Source organism: Ranitomeya imitator, chromosome 2 (assembly GCF_032444005.1).
Source record: "Ranitomeya imitator isolate aRanImi1 chromosome 2, aRanImi1.pri, whole genome shotgun sequence".
Taxonomy (NCBI): Eukaryota; Metazoa; Chordata; class Amphibia; order Anura; family Dendrobatidae; genus Ranitomeya; species Ranitomeya imitator.
In genome coordinates this window covers 123,746,915-123,771,054 of record NC_091283.1, presented here as the reverse complement: position 1 = coordinate 123,771,054, position 24,140 = coordinate 123,746,915, and the positions used below count along the sequence as shown (strand labels likewise).

General features: G+C 42.9%; 1 protein-coding gene across 2 annotated transcripts in view; it reads right to left on the bottom strand.

Moving 5' to 3' along the window:
• Window positions 1-24,140, bottom strand: part of ATP1B4 (ATPase Na+/K+ transporting family member beta 4) — a 69,162-nt gene that overhangs the window by 32,265 nt on the left and 12,757 nt on the right. Inside the window, exon 3 of one of the 2 annotated variants that reach the window (XM_069747188.1) lies at window positions 7,073-7,220. In XM_069747188.1, the coding sequence (XP_069603289.1) occupies window positions 7,073-7,220 (148 nt within the window). Of the gene's footprint in view, window positions 1-7,072; window positions 7,221-24,140 lie in introns of those variants that run through there. The other variant, XM_069747189.1, reaches the window with a different exon arrangement.

Genomic DNA, 24,140 nt, shown 5'->3' with positions numbered 1-24,140 from the left:
AACCAAAATTGTTGAACAATATCAAGAATACCAAAGTTACAAGTCCATCTCTAGAGATCTTAATGTTCCTTTGTCCATGGTACGCAACATAATCCAGAAATTTACAACTCATGGCACTGTAGCAACCTCCCTAGAAGAGTAGAAAAAAAATGACAAAAGGTTGCAACGCAGGATAGTCCAGAGGGTGGACAAGCAGCCCTAACCAAATTCCAAAGAAATTCAAGCAGACCTGCTGGCGCAGGGTGCCTCAGTGTCAGTGCTAGCTAACCGTCGACATTTGAATGAAATTCAATGGTATGGTAGGAGATCAAGGAGAACCCCACTATTGAGAAAGAGGTATAACAAAGCTAGACTGAAGTTTGCCCAAATGTACGTGAGTAAGCCAGCATCCTTCCGGGATACTGTCTTGTGAACAGATGGAACCAAGATAGACCTTTTAGGTAAAGCACATCATTCTACTGTTTGCCAAAAAAAAGAATGAGGCCAACAAAGAAGAGAGCACAGCACCTACAGTCATATATGATGGAGCTTCAAGCATGTTTTGGGGTTATTTTGCTGCGTCTGGCACTGGGAGCCTTGACTGTGTGCAAGACATTATGAAATCTGAAGATTACCATAGGATTTTGGGACACAATGTAGTGGCAAGTGTCAGAAAGCTTGGTTTGCATCCTGAGTCATGAGTCATGAGTCTTCCAGCAGGACAATTACCCCAAATATATTTCAATAAGCACCCAGAAATGAATGGAAACAAACCACAGGAGAGTTCTGAAGTGGTCAGAAATTAGTCCGGAACCAAATCCCATTGAACATCTGTGGAGAGATCTTAAAATTGCTGTTGGGAAAAGGCACCCTTCAAATATAAGAGTGGTCCAACATTCCAGTTTAGAGGTGTAAGACGTCTGTTGACCCCAAAGGGTGAGCAATGCAACTAAATATTAAGTGGAGGGTGCCAACAGTTTTGTCTGGCCCATTTTTGGGGTTTTGTGTTAAATTATGTTCAATTTACCATTTTGTCTCTGCTTTCTTTTTTTGTGTGTTGTTATTTCCTTTGTGTGTTGGAACATGTGTATAACTGTAGAGTATTAGAATATAGAAACACTAAAGAGAAAATATACAAGAAATAAAAAAAAATCTCAGCTCCTTTTCTTTGGCCTTGTTCTGTGTGTTATTACAATAAGAACTGAAAAATGTATATAAAAATCTTTTCTGTGTGTCTCAAATGCTCAGCTGTGTTTCCCTCCTTCTCAGTGTCAGGATTGTGGCTGTAAGATAACTGACTGCAGCTGAATCCTCCCTGTACACTAAGCCCCGCCCCCTTGCATATGCCCCACCCCATTGTATATGTCCGGCCCCAAATAATCACCATCTGAAGATAGAACAGATCAGCAGGAGATTACACTCGCTGTCTGCAGATTCCTTTCTGCAGTCAACAAGACTAACTCTAATATAGCCGGAGATGTGTCCTTCTGTCCAAAGCCTACGGCGCATGCGCACTTTTGCGCAGGAATCAGCGTATGCCGCACTACAGTGTCATTATCTCCAGGACATCGGAGAGAAACACAAAAATGTACCAATAAATGCTCGCCCCTTCGGGTGTAAAACGGGTTCCATAGCTAGTTTCTTTATAAGGAAAATGCTGAAAATTAACAGTGCAACAACTATTTACTGAATTTATTAATTTTATTAAATTTGTTCTTTTTTATTATAAAATAAATACTAATAGAATTTATTGTTTAATTCAATACATCATTTCTAGATTTAGTGTTCTTCTAACCAATCTCACTATTTGCATTTTTGATGCAAATATGTCACAAATTGCGCAGCTTTCTGAGAAACCCAATGCGGATATCCACATTTATATGTGGTCATGTCTGGTTAAAGGGAATCTGTCATCAGGTTTTTGTTACCCCATCTGAGAGCACCATAATATAAGGTCAGGGACCCCGATTCCAGCAATGTGCCACTTTCTGAGCTGCTTGCTGAAGTTTTTATTAAAGTTTTCTCTGCTGCAGATCTAGGAGTTCTCTGAATGCTGAGCTCTGTATGACCCCACACCACTGATTGGCGGCTTTATATGTGGACTGTGTATTGACAGAAAGCTGCCGATCAGTAGTGAAAGCGGGTCATACAGAGCTCATGAATATGGAGTACTATATGGTAACATGTGACCAGTCCTTCTGCTGATAAACAGTGATTTTATAAAAAAAAAAACTACAGCAAGCAGCCAGTAAGTGACACATCTCTGCCCACCGATGGGCGGGATTCCTGGCACGCTTACTGGAAGCGCGAGTTAAATACCGCTGTCAGAGATTGACAGTGGCATTTAACAGGTTAACAGCCACGGGTGGATCGCGATTCCATCCGTGGCTGTAAGAGGCACATGTCAGCTGTTTAAAACAGCTGACACGTGCCATAAAAAACATGGGCTCAGCGGCGGAGCCCACATCAAAGGGAGGGAGTCCGACATCGGCGTACTATTATGCCCAATGTCGGAAAGGGGCTAATAATCAAGACCTTCATTTATAATCTGAATTTTGTGATTACTTGTGTTATCTTTGTCTAATATTTGCATTTGTTTGGTGATCTGAAACATTTAAGTGTGACAAACATGCAATAGAATAGGAAATCAGGAGGGGAAACACTTTCACACCACTGTATAGGGTCTAGCTGTAGTTGAACAGCAGTGTTATTCCAGCATCAGGAGACCATGAACCCATACATCCCAGTCACCACCGTTAAAATACAGCTTTATTTATGTCAGCAATGGAAAAACTTTTTTTTTTTTTTTTTTTTAAACCGTTGGGAAATGTGATTTATCTTAAACATCATTTCCTCTGAAGAGTTGAATTGGTGAATGGAATCTTTTCAGCTGGGAAAATATAATATTTAGGCTGACTTTGATCTACTCTCCAAGGGAACATTAAGATGTACCATTTTCTGTTTATTTTAAAACCAGATGGATCATTGTAGTGAATTAAGTCTTAGAAAAATCCTTTCACTCAATGAAGCTGAAAACCAAGTTTTTCCTTACAGAAAACTACAGCTTTTTATAAAATACCATCCACTGATTTTTTTTTTTACTTCTTGACAGTGGTTTGGGCATCCTTTGCCAAATTATCTATTTCGTAAATTTCCTAAGCTATCTCCGCAGGCGACTTATCACATATTTATGGACATTTTGAACATCACTGTATTTTTTCTTTATTATCGTGGAAACAATACAACTGAAGATGGATTTACACTGCACAGTCATCGTGAACGAGCCTTCCTAGGAATGCTGGCTTTCTGGTAATTGATTGTTCGTCAGGTGAAATGATCTTCTGGCTTAATTCAAAGATCATCGCTATTGGTGGCACATCACCCTGTGTAAACTACCTCTGCTGCCAATAACAATGGCAGCCTGTGCGCACAGAATTATGGATTACTGAGCATTCTGTGTGCATCTGAAATGCGGTCTTCTTATGTAAACAGGCTGCTAAACAACTATCAATCAGCATACATGCTACCGAACGGCAGATGTTTAAGGCCAGTCTCACACGTCCAGATAATTCCGGTACCGGAAAAATCGGTACCGGAATTTTCCGTGTCCGTGTGCTTACCGTGAACATCAGTGTGGCACACGTGCGGCAGCCGTGTGCCGTCCGTGTGCCAACTGGGTACCACACGGACCGTGCAGGAGACAGTGCTACAAGTAAGCGCCGCCCCATGCATCTGGTGCTGAAGCCGCCATGCATATCTTCTTTCCAGCAGCGTTCGCTAGAGAGAAGATATGAAAAATCCTTTTTTTTTTTCCTTGTTTAAAATAAAGATCCATGTCCCCACCCCCCTCCCACCCCCTGTGCGCCCCCCCGCTGTTAATAAAATACTCACCTGGCTCCCTCGCAGCGTCCTGTCCTGGCTGCACCTTCTCTTGTATGAGCGGTCACGTGGGGCCGCCGATTACAGTCATGAATATGCGGCTCCACCTCCCATAGGGGGGACAGGGATCTTTATTTTAAACAAGGAAAAAAAAAAAAAAAGGATTTTTCATATCTTCTTTCCAGCGAACGCTGCTGGAAAGAAGATATGCATGGCGGCTTCAGCAGCACGTGGGGGGGACAGCGCTTACAGTAGCGCTGTCTCCTGCACGGCACACAGACAGCGTCCGTGTGCGGTACGTGTTTTACACGGACCCATTGACTTTAATGGGTCCGTGTAATCCGTGCGCTCCCACGAACACTGACATGTCTCCGTGTTTTGCACATGGACACACGGTCCGTGAAAACACGCTCACATGTGAAGTGACACATTGATTTCAATGTGTCTACGTGAGTCAGTGTCTCCGGTACGTGAGGAAACTGTCACCTCACGTACTGGAGCCACTGATGTGTGAAACCGGCCTAACACTGCAGGCCAGTTGGTATAAACCCGGCATTAGTCTTTTAATTTAATTAAAGGGAACCTGTCACCCCGTTTTTTAAAGATTAGATAAAAATAGTGTGAAATAGGGGCAGAGCTGGGCTTTACATTAGTGCCTTTTTGGTGCCTTTATTCCCCCGTTAGGCTGCCGAAATACCTTTGTGAACTGGCCGTTTTGTCCTGTCACTCAAGTTGGTCAGGTCGGATGGGCGTGGTCAAATAGCGGTTCCTCCCCCCTGCTTCTCGGCGTGTCTGTCGTAAACGCGATCTGTGAATCGCACAGATCGCGCTCTTTCTTAGCAGTTGCGCAGTGAATTCGCCTCTGGCGCCTGCGCATTATGCTTTGCCCAACTGTGGGCATAGCATAATTTACATCACTGCGCATGCGCGGGTCGTAACTTTAGCCTGGGTGCCCCGGAAGTGATCATATGGGCATAGTGTTTATCTGGATGCCGGTAAAATTTTCTCAGCCCGAACTGCGAGCGTAAGTTTGGTGCCAAAATTACGCTCGCAGTTCGGGCTGAGAAAATTTTACCGGCATCCAGATAAACACTATGCCCATATGATCACTTCCGGGCACCCAGTCCATATTAATGTGTAAAATAAAGAATTAAAATAAAAAATATTGATATACTTACCTCTCCGGAGGCCCCTGGACATCACCGCTGGTAACCGGCAGCCTTCTTTGCTTAAAATGAGCGCGTTTAGGGCCTTCCATGACGTCACGGCTTCTGATTGGTCGCGTGCCGCTCATGTGACCGCCACGCGACCAATCACAAGCCGCGACGTCATTCTCAGGTCCTAAATTCCTAGAATGAGGAGTTTAGGACCTGAGAATGATGTCGCGGCTTGTGATTGGTCGCGTGGCGGTCACATGAGCGGCACGCGACCAATCAGAAGCCGTGACGTCATGGAAGGCTCTAAACGCGCTCATTTTAAGCAAAGAAGGCTGCCGGTTACCAGCGGTGATGTCCAGGGGCCTCCGGAGAGGTGAGCATATCAATATTTTTTATTTTAATTCTTTATTTTACACATTAATATGGATCCGATACCGATTCCCGATACCATAAAAGTATCGGAACTCGGTATCGGAATTCCGATACCGCAAGTATCGGCCGATACCCGATACTTGCGGTATCGGAATGCTCAACACTAGTTACGACCCGCGCATGCGCAGTGATGTAAATTATGCTATGCCCACAGTTGGGCAAAGCATAATACGCAGGCGCCAAATTAGATGTTACTGCGCAGGCGCTAAACACAACGCCAACGGCGGGACTAAATTGCGCAGGGAAACGCAAGAGGTGGGGGAGGAACCGCTATTTGACCACGCCCATCCGACCTGACCAGCTTGAGTGACAGGACAAAACGGCCAGTTCACAAAGGTATTTCGGCAGCCTAACGGGGGAATAAAGGCACCAAAAAGGCACTAATGTAAAGCCCAGCTCTGCCCCTATTTCACACTATTTTTATCTAATCTTTAAAAAACGGGGTGACAGGTTCCCTTTAAACTGTGAGGCCTTGGGGTACCTATATATACACAGTGATTGAGTATTGCACTGTTTTTGGCTACATGCTTCTACAGGTGGAACATATTAAAGCAAAAGTCTCTTCTGTAAAAAAACTATATAGCCAAAAACCGCATCATTTTGGGAGAGCACAGTTTGCAATTTGACGCTCATAAGCATCCAGACACTCCTGATCCAAAGTCAAGTGTAGACAATGGTAGAAAAATTGTAAAATTTGTGACCTTTTAGGCTGGAAAACCACAAAACAGTTTCATCTGCTTCATTCTCCATCTTCTTCATTGGGTCAGTGTGTGGAAAACGGACTGCACTTAGATGTCATCCAAGTGCAGTCTGATAATTTCCATGAACTCATTGACTTACATGGCTAAGTGCAATCCAACCATCAGATCAAACTCCGGCATACCTCGAGTCTGTCCAAGGAAACAAAAATTAGACATTGTGTACAACCCCGTAGCTTAACATTGGTCAGGGTGTGATCTGATGTTTCGTTGGATTGCGCTCGGGCTGATAATGCGCTTAAGTGCACAAGCCCTAATATATTGCAAATTACTTATTGGTAATGGCCACGAGATTGCTCTACATTGAATGGCTGAAGAGAGAAGGAATCCTCTTGTCATAAAGCAACGAAAGTATAAACATATCGAAATACTTCCAACTTGCACTTTGCGACGTTTATCTTCTTATTTCAGAAAAGAAAACAATCAAGAAAGCTACAGGAAGCTGCGGCCAATCGGTACATTCTTAGACTTATTAAAGGCAAAGTTTAAAACAGACATAGAAAAAGAATTAGAAACCACTATTCTAAAATAGGAGAAGAAACTACTTTTCACCAAGATGAAAGCTGTAAATATCCTACAACGGTGCACAGTCAGATACCAAGCTAAGTTGTGTTAATTTTGTTTAAAGAAAAAAAACAAACAAAAAAAAAAACGTAATGTGACAAAAGTTAATCATAGTACATGTTTGTTTTTTATTTTATGAGATGCAATTCAGATATTGGCTATAAGAGAACAATTGCTATTAGTGAGAACATTAGCTATCCTCGCAATGACGGGCACCCTGCAGTACCAATATAGGATGCATTCACAGATTATATACAGTCACACGGGAGACATCTCTAAAACGCAGGGATTGCCTTTCCTTACCCCAGCTTTTTCCATTTCGTCCTAAAACTTCTTTTTTCGCTGGATTCCAGATGAAAGTTTTTAAGTCTTGTAACCATTCTGCCCAGCTCTTTTTCTGCTCCATCTGGGCTCGCCGATCAGCATGTGAATATCTTCCATCCTGAGTGTCCTGAAAAACAGAGATCCCTCCCATTACTAAAAAAAATAATGTCATAGAACGTGCACAGAGAAAAAAAAAAAAAAAAGAGGACAGTGATATGTTCATTATTGCTATTTTTTTTATTTTATTTATAGAAGCATTCCCACAAAACGCATTATTCCTGGAACCTTAAAGGGAACCTGTCACCCCGAAAATCGCGGATGAGCTAAGCCCACCGGCATCAGGGGCTTATCTACAGCATTCTGTAATGCTGTAGATAAGCCCCCAATGTTACCTGAAAGAGGAGAAAAAGACGTTAGATTACACTCACCCAGGGGCGGTCCCGCTGCTGGTCCGGTCGGATGGGTGTCTCTGGTCCGCTGCGGCACCTCCCATCTTCATTCCATGACGTCCTCTTCTGATCTTCAGCCACGGCTCCGGCGCAGGCGTACTTTGCTCTGCCCTGTTGAGGGCAGAGCAAAGTACTGCAGTGCGCAGGCGCCGGGCCTCTCTGACCTTTACAGCGCCTGCGCACTGCAGTACTTTGTTCTGCCCTCAACAGGGCAGAGCAAAGTACGCCTGCACCGGAGCCGTGGCTGAAGATCAGAAGAGGACGTCATGGAATGAAGATGGGAGGCGCTGTTCCGGACCTGAGACACCCATCCGACCTGACCAGCAGCGGGACCGCCCCTGGGTGAGTGTAATCTAACGTCTTTTTCTCCTCTTTCTGGTTACATCGGGGGCTTATCTACAGCATTACAGAATGCTGTAGATAAGCCCCTGATGCCGGTGGGCTTACCTCACCATCGATTTTGGGGGTGACAGGTTCCCTTTAATGTCTAAATGTGTAAGTAATTTAGTGTAAGTGCGTTAATATACTTAATGATCGCTTTCTTCCCCGGTTTCCTCTACTCATTCACATGACTTCTTTTCCAATCAGCCAAATCGCACTACCTCGTTCTGATGCTCCATAGAATTACATTGTAAAAGCAATTACATATAAACCCCAGGGTGACCCGGCAAGTCAAAATAGAAGTCACGTGACTGAGAAGGGGACCAGAGCGGCACTGAACACTGGGGAAGATGGCGATTGGTGAGTATATTAAGCGGCTGGCAGAATCCTGGATAGGAGGTGCTGAGAGGGTTAATAGGACCAATATACGGATCCAGGTTTGTTAGGAACTAGCCATTGACACCGTCCAATCCAGGAGGTGCAGCTGGTTTAAAAGGGCAGCTGAGCTGTTCGTTCCTTGTCTGGACGTAGAGGCGCAAACACCTCTGGTATTTTGGTCTGTGTATGAAAGGTAGAGGACCTGTGTAAGTTTCTTGAACTTTGCAAGAGGCCAAGAAGTTTATGGAGATAATAAACTTTCCTGTTTGAACAAAAAACTGTGTGCCGGTGTGAACGCTACCAATGAGCTAAATCCTTACAACGCACATACACAGGTTACAGTGACCAAGTTTTCTTTATTATTTTTCATATTCATCACTTGTGTCAAACTTCTGAATTCAAACGCTTGGTTCTATGGTCGGCGTCTCTTTCCGCTGAGCCACAACAGATACACCTTTTCTTTGGGTGTTTAAGTTCTCTTTTGGGTAACAGGTTTATTCATTTACTTTGTTTGTCTGTCTTATCACCTTTCCAGTGCAGCTTTAACCTCTAAATAACTAAAGGTATTTTTGTTTTTGCGTTTTCGTTTTTTGCTCCCCTTCTCCCAGAGCCATAACACTTTTCAGTCAAAATAGCCATGTTAGAGGTTGTTTTTTGCAGGACGAGTTGTACCTTTGAACAACACCATTGGTTTTAACATATCGCATACTGGAAAACGGGAAAAAATTCCAAGTATGATGAAATTGCAAAAAAAAGTGCAACTCCACAGTTGTGTTTTTTTTGTTTTGTTTTTTTTTTCACCATGCTCACTAAATGCTAAAATTGACCTGCCATTATGATTCTCCAGGTCATTATGAGTTAATAGAAACCAAACATGTCTAGGTTCTTTTTTATTTAACTTGTGAAAAGAAAGCCAAACTCTGGTAAAAAAAGCAAAACAAAAGGAAAATGGAGCCATTTTCCAAGATCTATAGCGTCTCCAGTTTTCGTGATCTTGGGGCTGGGTGAGGGCTTATTTTTTGCGCACCGAGCTGACGTGACAGAGAAAAAAAAAAAAAGGGAAATTGGACATTTCACACAAAACCTCAAAAAATGGGCTGAACAAAATTGTTGCCATTTTTCCAAAATTCTGGGTAAAAAACTTTGTTAGGCCAGTCTCACACGTCCAGATAATTCCGGTACCGGAAAAATTGGTACCGGAATTATCCGTGAGCTCACGTGGGCCATCCGTGTGGCACACGTGCGGCACACGTGTGCCGCCCGTGTGCCGACTGGGTACCACACGGAGCGTGCAGGAGACAGCGCTAGAGATAAGCGCTGTCCCCTGCATCTGGCGCTGAAGCCGCCATTCATATCTTCTCTCCAGCACCGTTCGCTGGAAAGAAGATATGAAAAATCCTTTTTTTTGTTTTTTTTTTTCGTGTTTTAAATAAAGATCCCTGTCCCCACCCTTATGGGAGGTAGAGCCGCATATTCATGACTGTAATGGGTGGCACCACGTGACCGCTCACACAGGAGAAGCTGCGGGGAGGACAGGACGCTGCGAGGGAGCCGGGTGAGTATTTTTTTTAACAGCGGGCGGGCGCACAGGGGGTGGGAGGGGGGTGGGGACAGGGATCTTTATTTAAAACACAAAAAAACAAAAAAAAAAAAAAGGATTTTTCAGATCTTCTTTCCAGCGAACGGTGCTGGAGAGAAGATATGGCGGCTTCAGCACCACATGGGGGGGACAGTGCTTACTGTAGCGCTGTCTCCTGCACGGCACACAGACTGCACACGGACAGCGTCCGTGTGCGGTACGTGTTTTACACGGACCCATTGACTTGGACATCGCGGCAGCCATTTTCCTGAAGCCGAGTTCGAATCTCGGCTTCAGGAAAATGGCCGCCGCGATGTCCATCTGCGCACGCGCGGGATCCCGCGGCCATTTTCCTGAAGCCCCGGGAAGCAGAAGACTCCATCTGCGCACGCGCGGCCTCAGGAAGATGGCCGCGCCCACCGAGAAACCGCTGAATAGCGGCGAGCGCGCTCTTTTTCTACAGCTGCGCAGTGCATTCGGCACTTGCGCATGCGAGAATCACTACGCCACCAACGGGAACATAAGCAAGATGTGGGGGAGAAACAGCGCTGTGACCACGCCCATCCGAACTGACCAGCCTGATTGACAGGCGAAAAAGGCCACTTTTGTAAGGTATTTCGGCAGCATAGGTAGGGAATCAGGGGACAAAAAATACCCTATTGTGAAGCACAGCTCAGGCCCTATTTAACGGTATTTTTATCTCCTACTGAAAAAAACAGGGTGACAGGTTCCCTTTAAGATGTTTACCACTCATTGCACTGTAGCTAATCTCCCTAGACATGGACAGCAGAAAAAAACTGATGAAAGGTTGCAACGCAGGATAGCCCGGATGGTGAATAAGCAGCCCCAATCGAATTCCAAATAAATTCAAGCTGTACTGCTGGCGCAGGGTGCATAAATGTTGGTGCAAGCTATCCATCAACATCTGAATGAAATTAAATGCTATGGCAGGAGACCAAGGAGGACCCCACTGCTGACAGACATAAAAAAGCTAGACTGCAGTTTGCCAAATATACGTGAGTAAGACAAAATCCTTCTGGGAAAACATCTTCTGGACAGATGGGATCAAGATAGAGCTTTCTGTAAAGCACATATTTCTACTGTTTACTGAAAATAGAATGAGGCCTACAGAGAACACAGTGCCCACAGTCTAATATGATGGAGGTTCAAACATGTTTTGGGGTTGTTTTGCTGCCTCTGGCACTGGGTGCCTTGACTGTGTGCAAAGCATCATGAAATATAAAGATTACCATAGAATGTTGGTCTCAATGTAGTGCCCAGTGTCAGAAAGCTGGGTTTGTGTCCTAGGTCATGGGTCTTCCAGCAGGACAATGACCTCAAACATACTTCAAAAAGCCCCCAGAAATGGATAGAAACAAAACAAAAAAAAAAGCAATGAGTCTGAATCTAAATCCCATTGAACACTTGTGTAAAGATCTTAAAATTGTTGTTGGGAGAAGGGCCCTTCAAATATAAGAGTGGTCCAAAATTCCAGTTGAGCAGTGTACGTAGCTTGTTGACAGTTATAGAAAGTGATTGGTTGCACTTATTTATTCCAAAGGGTGTGCAACCAAATAATAATGAGGGCACCAATAATTTTGTGCAGCCCATTTTTGGGGTTGTGCGTGAAATTTGCTTTGATTTCTCTCTTGCATGGTGTAGAATAAATAAGGCTGCATCTGGAGGAGTCTTTCACAACTGGTTGCAACTAAATACAGTTGAAACTAGAAGTTTACATACACTATATAAAAAGACACAAATGCATGTTTTACTGAATATCTAACATGAAATCAGAATAAAGAATAAACCAGAAGGCGCTGCTTTGTCACTTGAGGTTAATTACGGCAAATATAAGGACGAAACCACTCCTGTTCGTCCAGAAAATAATATATAAGGGGGAATGTTTAAAATATTTGCGCTTAAAAACTCAATTAAGACCATGAATAAATAAGAATATAAATGAAAACACCATCTTCGTTTCACATTGATATCTGAATGAATGGCAATATGTAATTACCTCAAGACTGTATTCAGATTATGCCTTGCGTTTCTGAGAAGGTCCTTCAGTTATGTGCTGTGAAGTGTGCGTCTGGATCCTTATCTGGATATCCGTCGCAATAATGTCCGATGCCAGAGAGCAGTAGTAAATAATGGATCGTAGTACAGGGGGTGCTGTCCCGGCCGGTGACTAGCGTACCCCTTAAAAGTTCAAAACTTGCCGTGCACTGGCAGTCGCGGCTTAGTTGGAGAACATAAAGCAGGCAAGGTACAGGACCTTGCGTGACGTCACAGACACGTGATGTGTTCACGTGACCGGCTACGAGGCGCACAGAGGACCACACTATCCACTATTGTTTTCATTTATATTCTTATTTATTCATGGTCTTAATTGAGTTTTTTTAGCGCAAGTATTTTAAACATTCCCCATGAAATCAGAATAAACCTTTCCCGTTTTAGGTCAATTAGGTTTATTACCATAATTAACATTTGCCAAATGCCAGAATAGAGAGAGAAAGAGAGAAAGAGAGAATATATATGTTTCAATATATTTTTATTACTTACTGCAAAGTTAAAAGTTTACATACACTAAGATTACTATGCCTTTAAATAATTCTGCACTGCCCATACACTGTGTGCAGAATTATTAGGCAAGTTGTTTTTTAGAGGATTATTTTTATTATTGAACAACAACTATGTTCTCAATCAACCCAAAAGACTCAAATATCAAAGCTTAATATTTTTGGAAGTTGGAGTGTTTTTTTTTTTTTTAGATTTGGCTCTTAGGAGGATATCTGTTTGTGCAGGTAACTATTACTGTGCAGAATTATTTGGCAATTGAATAAAAACCAAATATATTCCCATCTCACTTATTTATTTTCACCAGGTAAACCAATATAACTGCACAAAATTTAGAAATAAACATTTCTGACATGCAAAAACAAAACCCCAAAAATTGTGACAAATATAGCCACCTTTCTTCATGATGACACTAACAGCCTTCCATCCATAGATTCTGTCAGTTGCTTGATCTGTTTACGATCAACATTGCGTGCAGCAGCCACCACAGACTCCCAGACACTGTTTCGAGAGGTGTGTACTGTTTTCCCTCCCTGTAGATCTCACATTTTATGAGGGACCACAGGTTCTCTATGGGGTTCAGATCAGGTGAACAAGGGGGCCATGTCATTATTTTTTCTTCTTTGAGACCTTTACTGGCCAGCCACGCTGTGGAGTAGTTGGAGGCATGTGATGGGGCATTGTCCTGCATGAAAATCATGTTTTTCTTGAACGATACCGACTTCTTCTTGTACCACTGCTTGAAGAAGTTGTCTTCCAGAAACTGGCAGTAGGTCTGGGAGTTGAGCTTCACTCCATCCTCAACCCGAAAAGGTCCCACAAGTTCATCTTTGATGATACCAGCCCATACCAGTCCCTACCTCCACCTTGCTGGCATCTGAGTGGAGCTCTCTGCCCTTTACTGATCCAGCCTTTGGCCCATCAAGAGTCACTCTCATTTCATCAGTCCATAAAACCTTTGAAAAGTCAGTCTTAAGATATTTCTTGGCCCAGTCTTGATGTTTTATCTTAGGTTTCTTGTTCAAAGGTGGTCGTTTTTCAGCCTTCCTTACCTTGGCCATGTCCCTGAGTATTGCACACCTTGTGCTTTTTGTTACTCCAGTAACGTTGCAGCTCTGAAATATGGCACAACTAGTGGCAAATGGCATCTTGGCAGCTTCACGCTTGATTTTCCTCAATTCATGGGCAGTTATTTTGCGCCTTTTTTGCCCAACACGCTTCTTGCAACCCTGTTGGCTATTTGTCATTAAACGCTTGATTGCTCAGTGATCACGCATCAAAAGTTTGGCAATTTCAAGACTGCTGCATCCCTCTGCAAGATATCTCACAATTTTGGACTTTTCAGAACCCGTCAAATCTCTCTTCTGACCCATTTTGCCAAAGGAAAGGAAGTTGCCTAATAATTAAGCACACCTTATATAGGGGTTTGATGGCATTAGACAACACCCCTCCTCATTACGGAGATGCATATCACCTGATTTACTTAATTGGTAGTTGGCTCTCAAGCCTGAACAGCCTGGAGTAGGACAACATGTACAAAAAGTATCATGTGATCAAAATACAACTTGCCTAATAATTCTGCACACAGTGTATGATGATGTCATGTGTTTGGAAGCTTCTGATAGATTTTTTTTTTTGCAACATCTGAGTTAGAGACACACCTGTGTATTTTAATGCACAACTCAAACACACGGCTTCTTTGTATAGCATCATGGAAAAGTATCAAGAAATCAGCCAAGATGTCAGGAAGAGAATTGTGGACTTGCACAAGTCTGGCTCATCTTTAGGTACAATTTCAAGATACCTGAAGGTGCCTTGTTCATCTGTACAAACAATTATATGCAAGTACAAACAAGATGGGAATGTCCAATCATCATACCGTTTAGGAAAGAGACGGGCTCTGTGTCCCAGAGATGAACATGCTTAGGACCGACATTTGCTCTTGTCCTTGGGTTGATATGCACAAGACCTTGTGAAGATGATGGCGGAAGCTGGTAAGATTGTGTCAATATCCACAGTGAAACGAATGCCGTATCAAAATGGGCTGAAAAGCCACTCTACCATGAATTGAGAGTCCTCAGTGGTTGATACCTTCTAATGGCTAACTGAAAAGATGGTAACAAATTGCAAGCTTTCGAGACTACATACGTCTCTTCATCAGGCAAAGACTAAAACAAATTCTGAAGAATCACATATTTATGTACAACATAGTATAGAAAAAAAAAAAAAAAAGAGGGGAAAAAAACCATGGATAAGCCAGGTGACATGAAGCAGAATTACCATGGGTGATAAACAGTTACATCCATAAATATTGGGCCAATTCTTAGATAAGGATTGTTTTATTGTCCTGTGATTAGGGTCTCTGTTGTGATGACCCCACATGGTCTGATGGGCAAGTTCCTTAGTTGATGTAAAAAGACATGAATCCGTGTGACACATTCATTCCTGCAGTTAGAGTGTCAAAGGTCGTCATCAGTTTATATTCCCAGACTCTCCTGTCTTTCTGCGATTTGAAGTTACCTTTTAGTACAAGTAATTTCATGTCCATAATGTTATGATTTGGGAGACAAATGTATTGCCACAGGTATATCCATTCTTTTTTCTCTTATTGTATGGCGGTGAGAGTTCATCCTTGTTCTCAGTTTCTGCCCTGTCTCCCCCACATACAGACCCCCAGTTGGACATTTAGTACAAATAATTAGGTACACCACAAAAGATGCAAAAAGATGCAGGACCTGGTCAATGACCTCAAAAGAGTTGGGACCACAGTCTCAAACATTACTGTAATAGTATGCAGTCATGGATTAAAATCCTGCAGGGCACGCAAGGCCCCCCTGCTCATGCCAGCAAATGTTTAGGTCCTTTTGAAGTTCACCAATGACCATGTGGATGATCCAGAGGAGGCATGACAGAAGGTAATTTGGTCAGATGAGACCAAAATAGAACTTTTTGGTATCAACTCCACTCGTCGTGTTTGGAGGAAGAAGAATAATGAGTACAACCCCAAGGACACCATCCCAATCGTGAAGCATGGTGGGGGAAATATCATACTTTGGGGGTGCTTTTCTGCAAAGTGGACAGGACGACTGCATCGTATTGAGGGTAGGATGGATGGGGTCATATATCGCAAGATTTTGTCCAACAACCTTCTTACCTCACTAAGAGCATTAAAGATGGGTCATGGCTGGGTCTTTCAGCATGACAATGACCCAAAATACACAGCCAGAACAACTAAGGAGTGGCTCCGTAAGAAGCATTTCAAGGTCCTGGAGTGACCTAAATCCAATAGAAAATCTTTGGAAGGAGCTGAAACTCAATGTTCCCCAGCGACAGCCCTGAAACTTGAAAAATCTTTAGATGGTGTGTATGGAGGAGTGGACCAAAATCCCTGCTGCAGTGTGTACAAACTTGGTCAAGAACTACAGGAAATGTCTTACCTCCAAAATTGCAAACAAAGGTTTCTGTACCAAATATTAAGTTCCGTCATTCTATTATGTCATGCAATAAAATGCAAATTAATTATGTAAAAATCATACAATGTGATTTTCTGGATATTGGGTTTAGATTCAGTCTCTTAGGCTACTTTCACACTAGCGTTTTCTGCAATCCGTCACAATGCGTCGTTTTGCAGAAAAAACGCATCCTGCAAAAGTGCTTGCAGGATGCGTTTTTTCCCCATAGACTTGTATTGACGACGCATTTGCGACGGATTGCCACAAGTCGCATCCGTCGAGCGACGGATGCATCGTGCTTCTGCAGACCGTCGGGAGCAAAAAACGCTACATGTAACGTTTTTTTGCTCCTGACAGACCGCTTTTTCCGACCGCGCATGCGCGGCCGGAACTCCGCCCCCACCTTACAATGGGGCAGCGGATGCGCCGGAGAAATGCATCCGCTGCCTCCATTGTGCAATGCGCTAAACGCTAGCGTCGGAATCTCTCCCCGACGCATTTCGACGGGGAGATTCTGACGCTAGTGTGAAAGAAGCCTCAGTTGAAGTGTACCCATTACAGACCTCTCCTTTCTTTGTAGGTGGAAAACTAGCAAAATCGTCAAAGTATCAAATACTTAGAAATACATGCACGCTCCGGTCCCGAGTGCCGGCGGCAGTGCCGGGTATTGATGCGCGAGTTTCTCGCATTGCACTCGCAAGTGTGACCCCGGCCTAAGTATGTTTATTTTAATGACAGCAAACATTCAGATAGATAAGGGTTTGTCTTAATAGTGGATTAATACAGCAAAAAAGGGCAGCAATGTTTAGTTCTGGTTGTCCTCATATGAACTCGAGCCTGGGAACTTTTCTGATTTTTTCCCACGCTCGAAGGACATCCAGCAGAGGGCGCCTCACCACGAATGAAGGTAACTACAGGTCATTGACCTAGTTTCCATTCATTCGCTGGGGTTTTACAGTCAGGAGAATAGCTGCATTATAGCAGAGCTCCTGGCTGTAAAAAAAATTAACCCCTTCAGATGGATTTACAACGTGGGACGTTACAGATCCTCGGAAGGTATGTATATTGTTGGTTTATTATTTTTTCTTTGTCACAGAGCGAGTGTCTTCAGCCAGTGGATTGAGCGTACAATAAAATATTACAACAAACGGTGTGTTTATTTCATTAAAATACTTTTTAATAATGTGTGTGTGTTTTTTTTTTAACTCTTTCATACAATTGGATTAATAATGGATAGGTGTCATAATTGACGCCTCTCCATTATTAATCTGGCTTAATGTCACCTTACAATAGCAAGGTGACATTAACCCTTCATTACCCCATATCCCACCGCTACACATCTTCCAGATGTGCCTTTTCTGGGGTGGCTGGGGGCAGATATTTTTAGCCAGGGGGGGGCCAATAACCATGGACCCTCTCCAGGCTATTAATATCTGCCCTCAGTCACTGCCTTTACTACTCTGGCGGAGAAAATTGCGAGGGAGCCCACGCCAATTTTTTCCGCCATTTAACCCTTTAATTTAATAGCTAGAACGGACAAATTTTGCACATACACACTACTAACATTAGTAGTGTGGAATATGCAAAAAAATGGGGATATGAGATGGTTTACTGTATGTAAACCATGTCTCAAGTCATGTCAGGTTTACTAAGGAGATAGCAAAAGTCGGCAATGGAATTACCGGCTTTTAAGCTATCTAGCGCTGGATGAAATATTAATATATATTCATATATGTGTCTCAATGACTATATATCTATATATATATACAGGTCCTTCTCAAAAAATTAGCATATAGTGTTAAATTTCATTATTTACCATAATGTAATGATTACAATTAAACTTTCATATATTATAGATTCATTATCCACCAACTGAAATTTGTCACGTCTTTTATTGTTTTAATACTGATGATTTTGGCATACAACTCCTGATAACCCAAAAAACCTGTCTCAATAAATTAGCATATTTCACCCATGCAATCAAATAAAATTGTTTTTTAATAACAAACAAAAGAACCATCAAATAATAATGTTCAGTTATGCACTCAATACTTGGTCGGGAATCCTTTGGCAGAAATGACTGCTTCAATGCGGCGTGGCATGGAGGCAATCAGCCTGTGACACTGCTGAGATGTTATGGAGGCCCAGGATGCTTCAATAGCGGCCTTAAGCTCATCCAGAGTGTTGGGTCTTGCGTCTCTCAACTTTCTCTTCACAATATCCCACAGATTCTCTATGGGGTTCAGGTCAGGAGAGTTGGCAGGCCATTTGAGCACAGTAATACCATGGTCAGTAAACCATTTACCAGTGGTTTTGGCACTGTGAGCAGGTGCCAGGTCGTGCTGAAAAATGAAATGTTCATCTCCATAAAGCATTTCAGCCGATGGAAGCATGAAGTGCTCCAAAATCTCCTGATAGCTAGCTGCATTGACCCTGCCCTTGATGAAACACAGTGGACCAACACCAGCAGCTGACATGGCACCCCACACCATCACTGACTGTGGGTACTTGACACTGGACTTCAGGCATTTTGGCATTTTCTTCTCCCCAGTCTTCCTCCAGACTCTGGCACCTTGATTTCCGAATGACATGCAAAATTTGCTTTCATCAGAAAAAAGTACTTGGGACCACTTAGCAACAGTCCAGTGCTGCTTCTCTGTAGCCCATTTCGGCACCTGTAGCCCATTTCCTGCACACGCCTGTGCACGGTGGCTCTGGATGTTTCCACACCAGACTCAGTCCACTGCTTCCTCAGGTTCCCCAAGGTCTGGAATCGGTCCTTCTCCACAATCTTCCTCAGGGTCCGGTCTCCTCTTCTCGTTGTACAGCGTTTTCTGCCACATTGTTTCCTTCCAACAGACTTACCATTGAGGTGCCTTGATACAGCACTCTGGGAACAGCCTATTTGTTGAGAAATTTCTTTCTGGGTCTTACCCTCTTGCTTGAGGGTGTCAATGATGGCCTTCTTGACATCTGTCAGGTCACTAGTCTTACCCATGATGGGGGTTTTGAGTAATGAACCAGGCAGGGAGTTTATAAAAGCCTCAGGTATCTTTTGCATGTGTTTAGAGTTAATTAGTTGATTCAGAAGATTAGGGTAATAGGTCGTTTAGAGAACCTTTTCTTGATATGCTAATTTATTGAGACAGGTTTTTTGGGTTATCAGGAGTTGTATGCCAAAATCATCAGTATTAAAACAATAAAAGACCTGACAAATTTCAGTTGGTGGATAATGAATCTATAATATATGAAAGTTTAATTGTAATCATTACATTATGGTAAATAATGAAATTTAACACTATATGCTAATTTTTTGAGAAGGACCTGTATATATATATATATATATATATATATATATATATATATATATATATATATATATATATATATATACACATATATATATATATATATATATACATATATATATATATATATATATATATATATATATATATGTATATATATATATATATATATACACACATACATACACACACCTATTCTATGTGTACACATTTATTCTACCTATTCTATTGTAACCTGTCAGTGTGATTTTACTGTACACCGCACTGAATTGCCGGCTTTTCTCGCTAACACCGCTGCGTATTTCTCGCAAGTCACACTGCTGGTCCGTGTGTAATCCGTATTTTTCGGGCCCCCATAGACTTTCATTGGCTTTTTTTTGCGCAATACGGTGACAAACGCAGCATGCTGCGATTTTCTACGGCCGTAGAAAGCCGTATAATACGGATCAGTAAAATACGGCAGATAGGAGCAGGGGCATAGAGAATAATTGGGCCGTGTGTAATGCGTGTTTTACTGACGTATTTAATGCGCTCATACGTCCGTAAAACTCGCTAGTGTGATGCCGGCACAAAAGCAGCTTGTATATGGAACTGGTCACACACAGGTAGTGCACAGTATCTGGATTACAGCCTATTAGTGACGCCCATACTATTAGATTAGGTGGGCTGCCCAGCACTATCTAATGGCACCCCATTAGAACAGACACCCTAGTTTACCATGCCAAAAATGCTGTGCTTGGCTGCACCCTCATAAATGAAGCCAGCTCTATGTAGCACAAGCAATCGGACGATCGCAGCTTCTAGCCTAACATGGAGAATATTGAAGCAAGTGAAAACTAAAAAAAAAGAAAGTTTTTAAAATAAAAATATATATATAAAAAGTTTAAATCACCCCCCATTCGACCCAATCAAAATAAAACAATAAAAAAATATGCATATTTGGTATCACAGTGTTCAGAATCGCCCAATCTATCAAGATATAAAAAAGTTCATCCGATCGGTAAATGGCGTTAATGAAAAAGTAAAAATGCAAGAATTACTTTTTTTGGTCGCTTCAAGTGGCTCTTAAATAGCAAAACATGCTGACAGATTCCTTTTAAAGACATTGCTTTAGCGTTGATTGCAAAGTTTAATCTCTAAGATGCTGCTGTGACAGTGTATTTACATCGAATCTCCTGCGATGTTCATTGCCCACCACCCCACCCACAACACGATTGGGTGGTACCAAAGGATTGTCAGGGCAGCCAGAGGCTACCGAAGGCACAAGCCTGCCATGCTACTACTCCAGAACGATTGAATCTGTTTTTGGGTCACATCACCTTCCTATCTATAATAGAATAATAAGCGATCAGAAAGTCTCGGGAAAAAAAACGCACACACAACCATATCAACCAAAAAGTCAATAAGTGGTAGGTCTCTGAAAATTGTCAATGAAGGAAAATCTTTTTTTATTTTTTTAAAGTAGCAAAACAAAAAAAAAATATTTGATATCCTCACGACTACACTGACTAGTACAAAGTTACATTTTTACCGCCCAATGAATGTCGTAAAAACGAAATCTAAAAAACATTAGCGAAACTGCTTTTTTTTTTTTTTTTCTTTTTTATTCCACACCACTTGGATTTTTTTTCTGATTTCTTTTCAGTACATTATATGGTAAGGCTAGGGTCACATTGCGTTAGTGCAATCCGTTTAGTGCTAGCGGATTGCGCTAACGCAATGTTTTCTATGGGGCTGCGGTCGGAGTCGCGGTAACATCCCCGCTCTCGCAGATCCCCGATCTGCAAGAGAGCGGGGAACGGACCGCGGGCGCGCCTCGGACGCTGCAAGCAGCGTCCGCGGCGCGCCAGGAATCACCGGCGCGTCGCTAGCGCGTGCCGAACATGGCACGCGCTAGTGAAGCGCGTTCCCATTGGCTTCAATGGGCGCGTTAACGGACGCGTTGCACGGCGTTAATTTCGCCGTGCAACGCTGTCCGTTAAACGCGGTCCCATAACGCAATGGGAACCCAGCCTTAGAAGAATGGCATCATTACAAACTACAGCTCCAGCAAAAAAAAATAAAAAAAAAATCTCAAGGCTTCATACGGCTATGTTGACTGAAAAATATTAAAGTTATGGTTCTTGGAAGAATAGGAAAAAACGAAAAGGAGAAAACTAAAAATTGTCTGGTTCTTAAGGGGATAAAAGTAATTGGAGAGCGTATTGTAGCATGAAGTTTGGCAGTATTCGCCTCTCTGAGTTATTACTTGTTGCTCCTCTAATCTGACCAGTTAACACCGTGGCACCCATGTCAGCACATGAAAGTAACACAGCCCAGTGTTTGTACTGCACCAAAACAGAAATGGAAGCACAGAAATGTTCTAGGATTAAATCCAAGAAAATCAATACATCCTACTGCTGCCGGCTGTCATATTTTATAATTCCGATTCTGGATGAGTGAGGAGGACACTTTGTTCTCAGTGGTGTGGCTCAGGTACACTGCTCAAAAAACTTCTATACAATTACTGCATATTAATATGGAGGACTGTTTTGCCAATTCACCTACTGTTCATTGCTCACATTGAAGTTTATGGTTTAAGCAGTGGCATATCTTCAAGCTTGTGGCCCCCCAATTATCGCAGGTCTTTAATCATAGAATGTTGGAGTTGGAAGGAACCTCCAGGGTCAAGTGTCCAACCCCATGCTCAATGCAGGATTCACTAAACCATCCCAGACAAATGTCTGTCCAGCCTCTGTTTGAAGACTTCCAGTGAAGGAGAACTCACCACTAGGCTTGAGCGAAACGGATCGGACAAATTCAAAAGTCGCCGACTTTTGGCAAAGTCGGGTTTCATGAAACCCGACCCTAGTGTGGGATCGGCCATGCGGTCTGCGATCTTCGCGCCAAAGTCGCGTTTCGTATGACGCGTTTGGCGCCATTTTTTCAGCCAATGAAGGAGCGTGGGCAGAGTGATGACATAGGTCTTAGGGGTGTGCACGCCTATTGCCATCTTCTCGCTTGTGCGCTGTAGTGATTTGCAATATATAACACCATCTTTTCTGTTGAGGGAGAGGGAGAGGGAGAGATTTCCCATTGACTTTGCATTGGGTTTCGTGTTTCGGTCGGGTTTCCCCGACTTTTCACGATAATCGGCCGATTTCACTCTACTCGACTTTTGAGATAGTCGGGTTTCGCGAAACCCGACTCGACCCTAAGAAAGTAAAAGTCGCTCAACCCTACTCACCACCTCTCGTGGCAGCCTGTTCCATTCATTGATCACCCTCACTGTCAAAAAGGTTTGTTTCTAATATCTAATCTGTATATTCTCCCTTTAAATTTCTTTCCATTGCTTAAAGGGAACCTGTCACCTGAATTTGGCGGGACTGGTTTTGGGTCATATGGGCGGAGTTTTGGGGTGTCTGATTCACCCTTTCCTTACCCGCTGGCTGCATGCTGGCTGCAATATTGGATTGAAGTTCATTCTCTGTCCTCTGTAGTACATGCCTGCACAAGGCAAGATTGCTTTGCGCAGGCGTGTACTATGGAGGACAAAGAATGAACTTCAATCCAATATTGCAGCCAGCATGCAGCCAGCGGGTAAGGAAAGGGTGAATCAAACACCCGAAAACTCCGCCCATATGACCCAAAACCAGTCCCGCCAAATTCAGGTGACAGAGTCCCTTTAATAGTAATGGTCTTTTCATATGGGCCAAAGGGATCTTTTGAGATGCCCTAGACTCCAACTATTATAAGTAATCCCTTAAGGACCAGGGGTATTTCCACTTTTGCGTTTCCATTTTTTGCTCCCCTTCTTCCCACGGCCATCACGTTTTTTTCCGTCATTATGGAAATGTGAGGGCTTGTTTTTTGTGGAACGAGTTGTATTTTTGAATGGCACCATTGATTTACCATATTATGGTATTGTAAAACGGGAAAAAAAATCCAAATGCAGTGAAATTACAAAAAAGTGCAATTCCACAATTTTTGGGGGACTTTTTTTTTTTTCATCATGTTCTCTAAATGCTAAAACTGACCTGCCAATAGGATTCTCCAGGTCATTACGAGTTCACAGACACCAAACATGTTTAGGTTCTTTTTTATTTAAGTGGTGTAAGGCAGTGACCCGTGTCACAGGTAGGGGGTCGCTGTTTGTGCTCCCTAGGATGCGCACGTAGGCGTAGTGAGGTCATGAGGGGGTATTGTAGTCGCAGGTGTAGCTGTGATTGCAATGCTGAAGCAGTGACGGATACCACAGGTAGGGGGTCGCTGTGTGCTCTCCCCAGGTTATGCATGGAGGCATATGAAGGCCATAGGAGTGCTGTGTTTTGAAACTGACTGCAGTATGTTAGTTGTTGCAGTCCGTTTAATTTCCGGTCCGAATTTTCCATGTGGCTTGAGGCCACAGGATTCTTTGTTAAAAGCCCTGCAGGAAGGGGTTTGGATGTGACAGGGTCAGAGTCAGTGTCTGGTTGGTGTTTAGAAAAGAAAATTTTCCATGGTCGCCCTGACCCAGTCGACGCATTTCGACTGCACTAAGAAATCTTACTCATGAGTCACGAGTAAGGCTCTGTGCACATGTCAGGATTTCTTGCAGAAATTTCCTCAACAAAACGGACATTTTCTGCAAGAAATCTGTATGCATTTTTTTCGCATTTCTGCTCGTTTTTTTGCGTTTTTTTTCCGGAGGTTCCCAATGCAATAATATAGTGGGAAATCCGCAAAAAATCTGCAAAATTAATGAACATGCTGTGTTTTTTACCGCAGTGCGGTTTTTTTTTCGTGTAAAAAAACGCAACGTATGCACAAAAATTGCGGAATGCATTATAAATGATGGGATGCATATTTTTGCGTTTAAGTGTTTTTATAGCGAAAAATCCTGAGTGTGTGCACATAGCCTAAGACTGCTTAGTGCAGTTGTAACACCCCAGGGTCCTGGTTGTT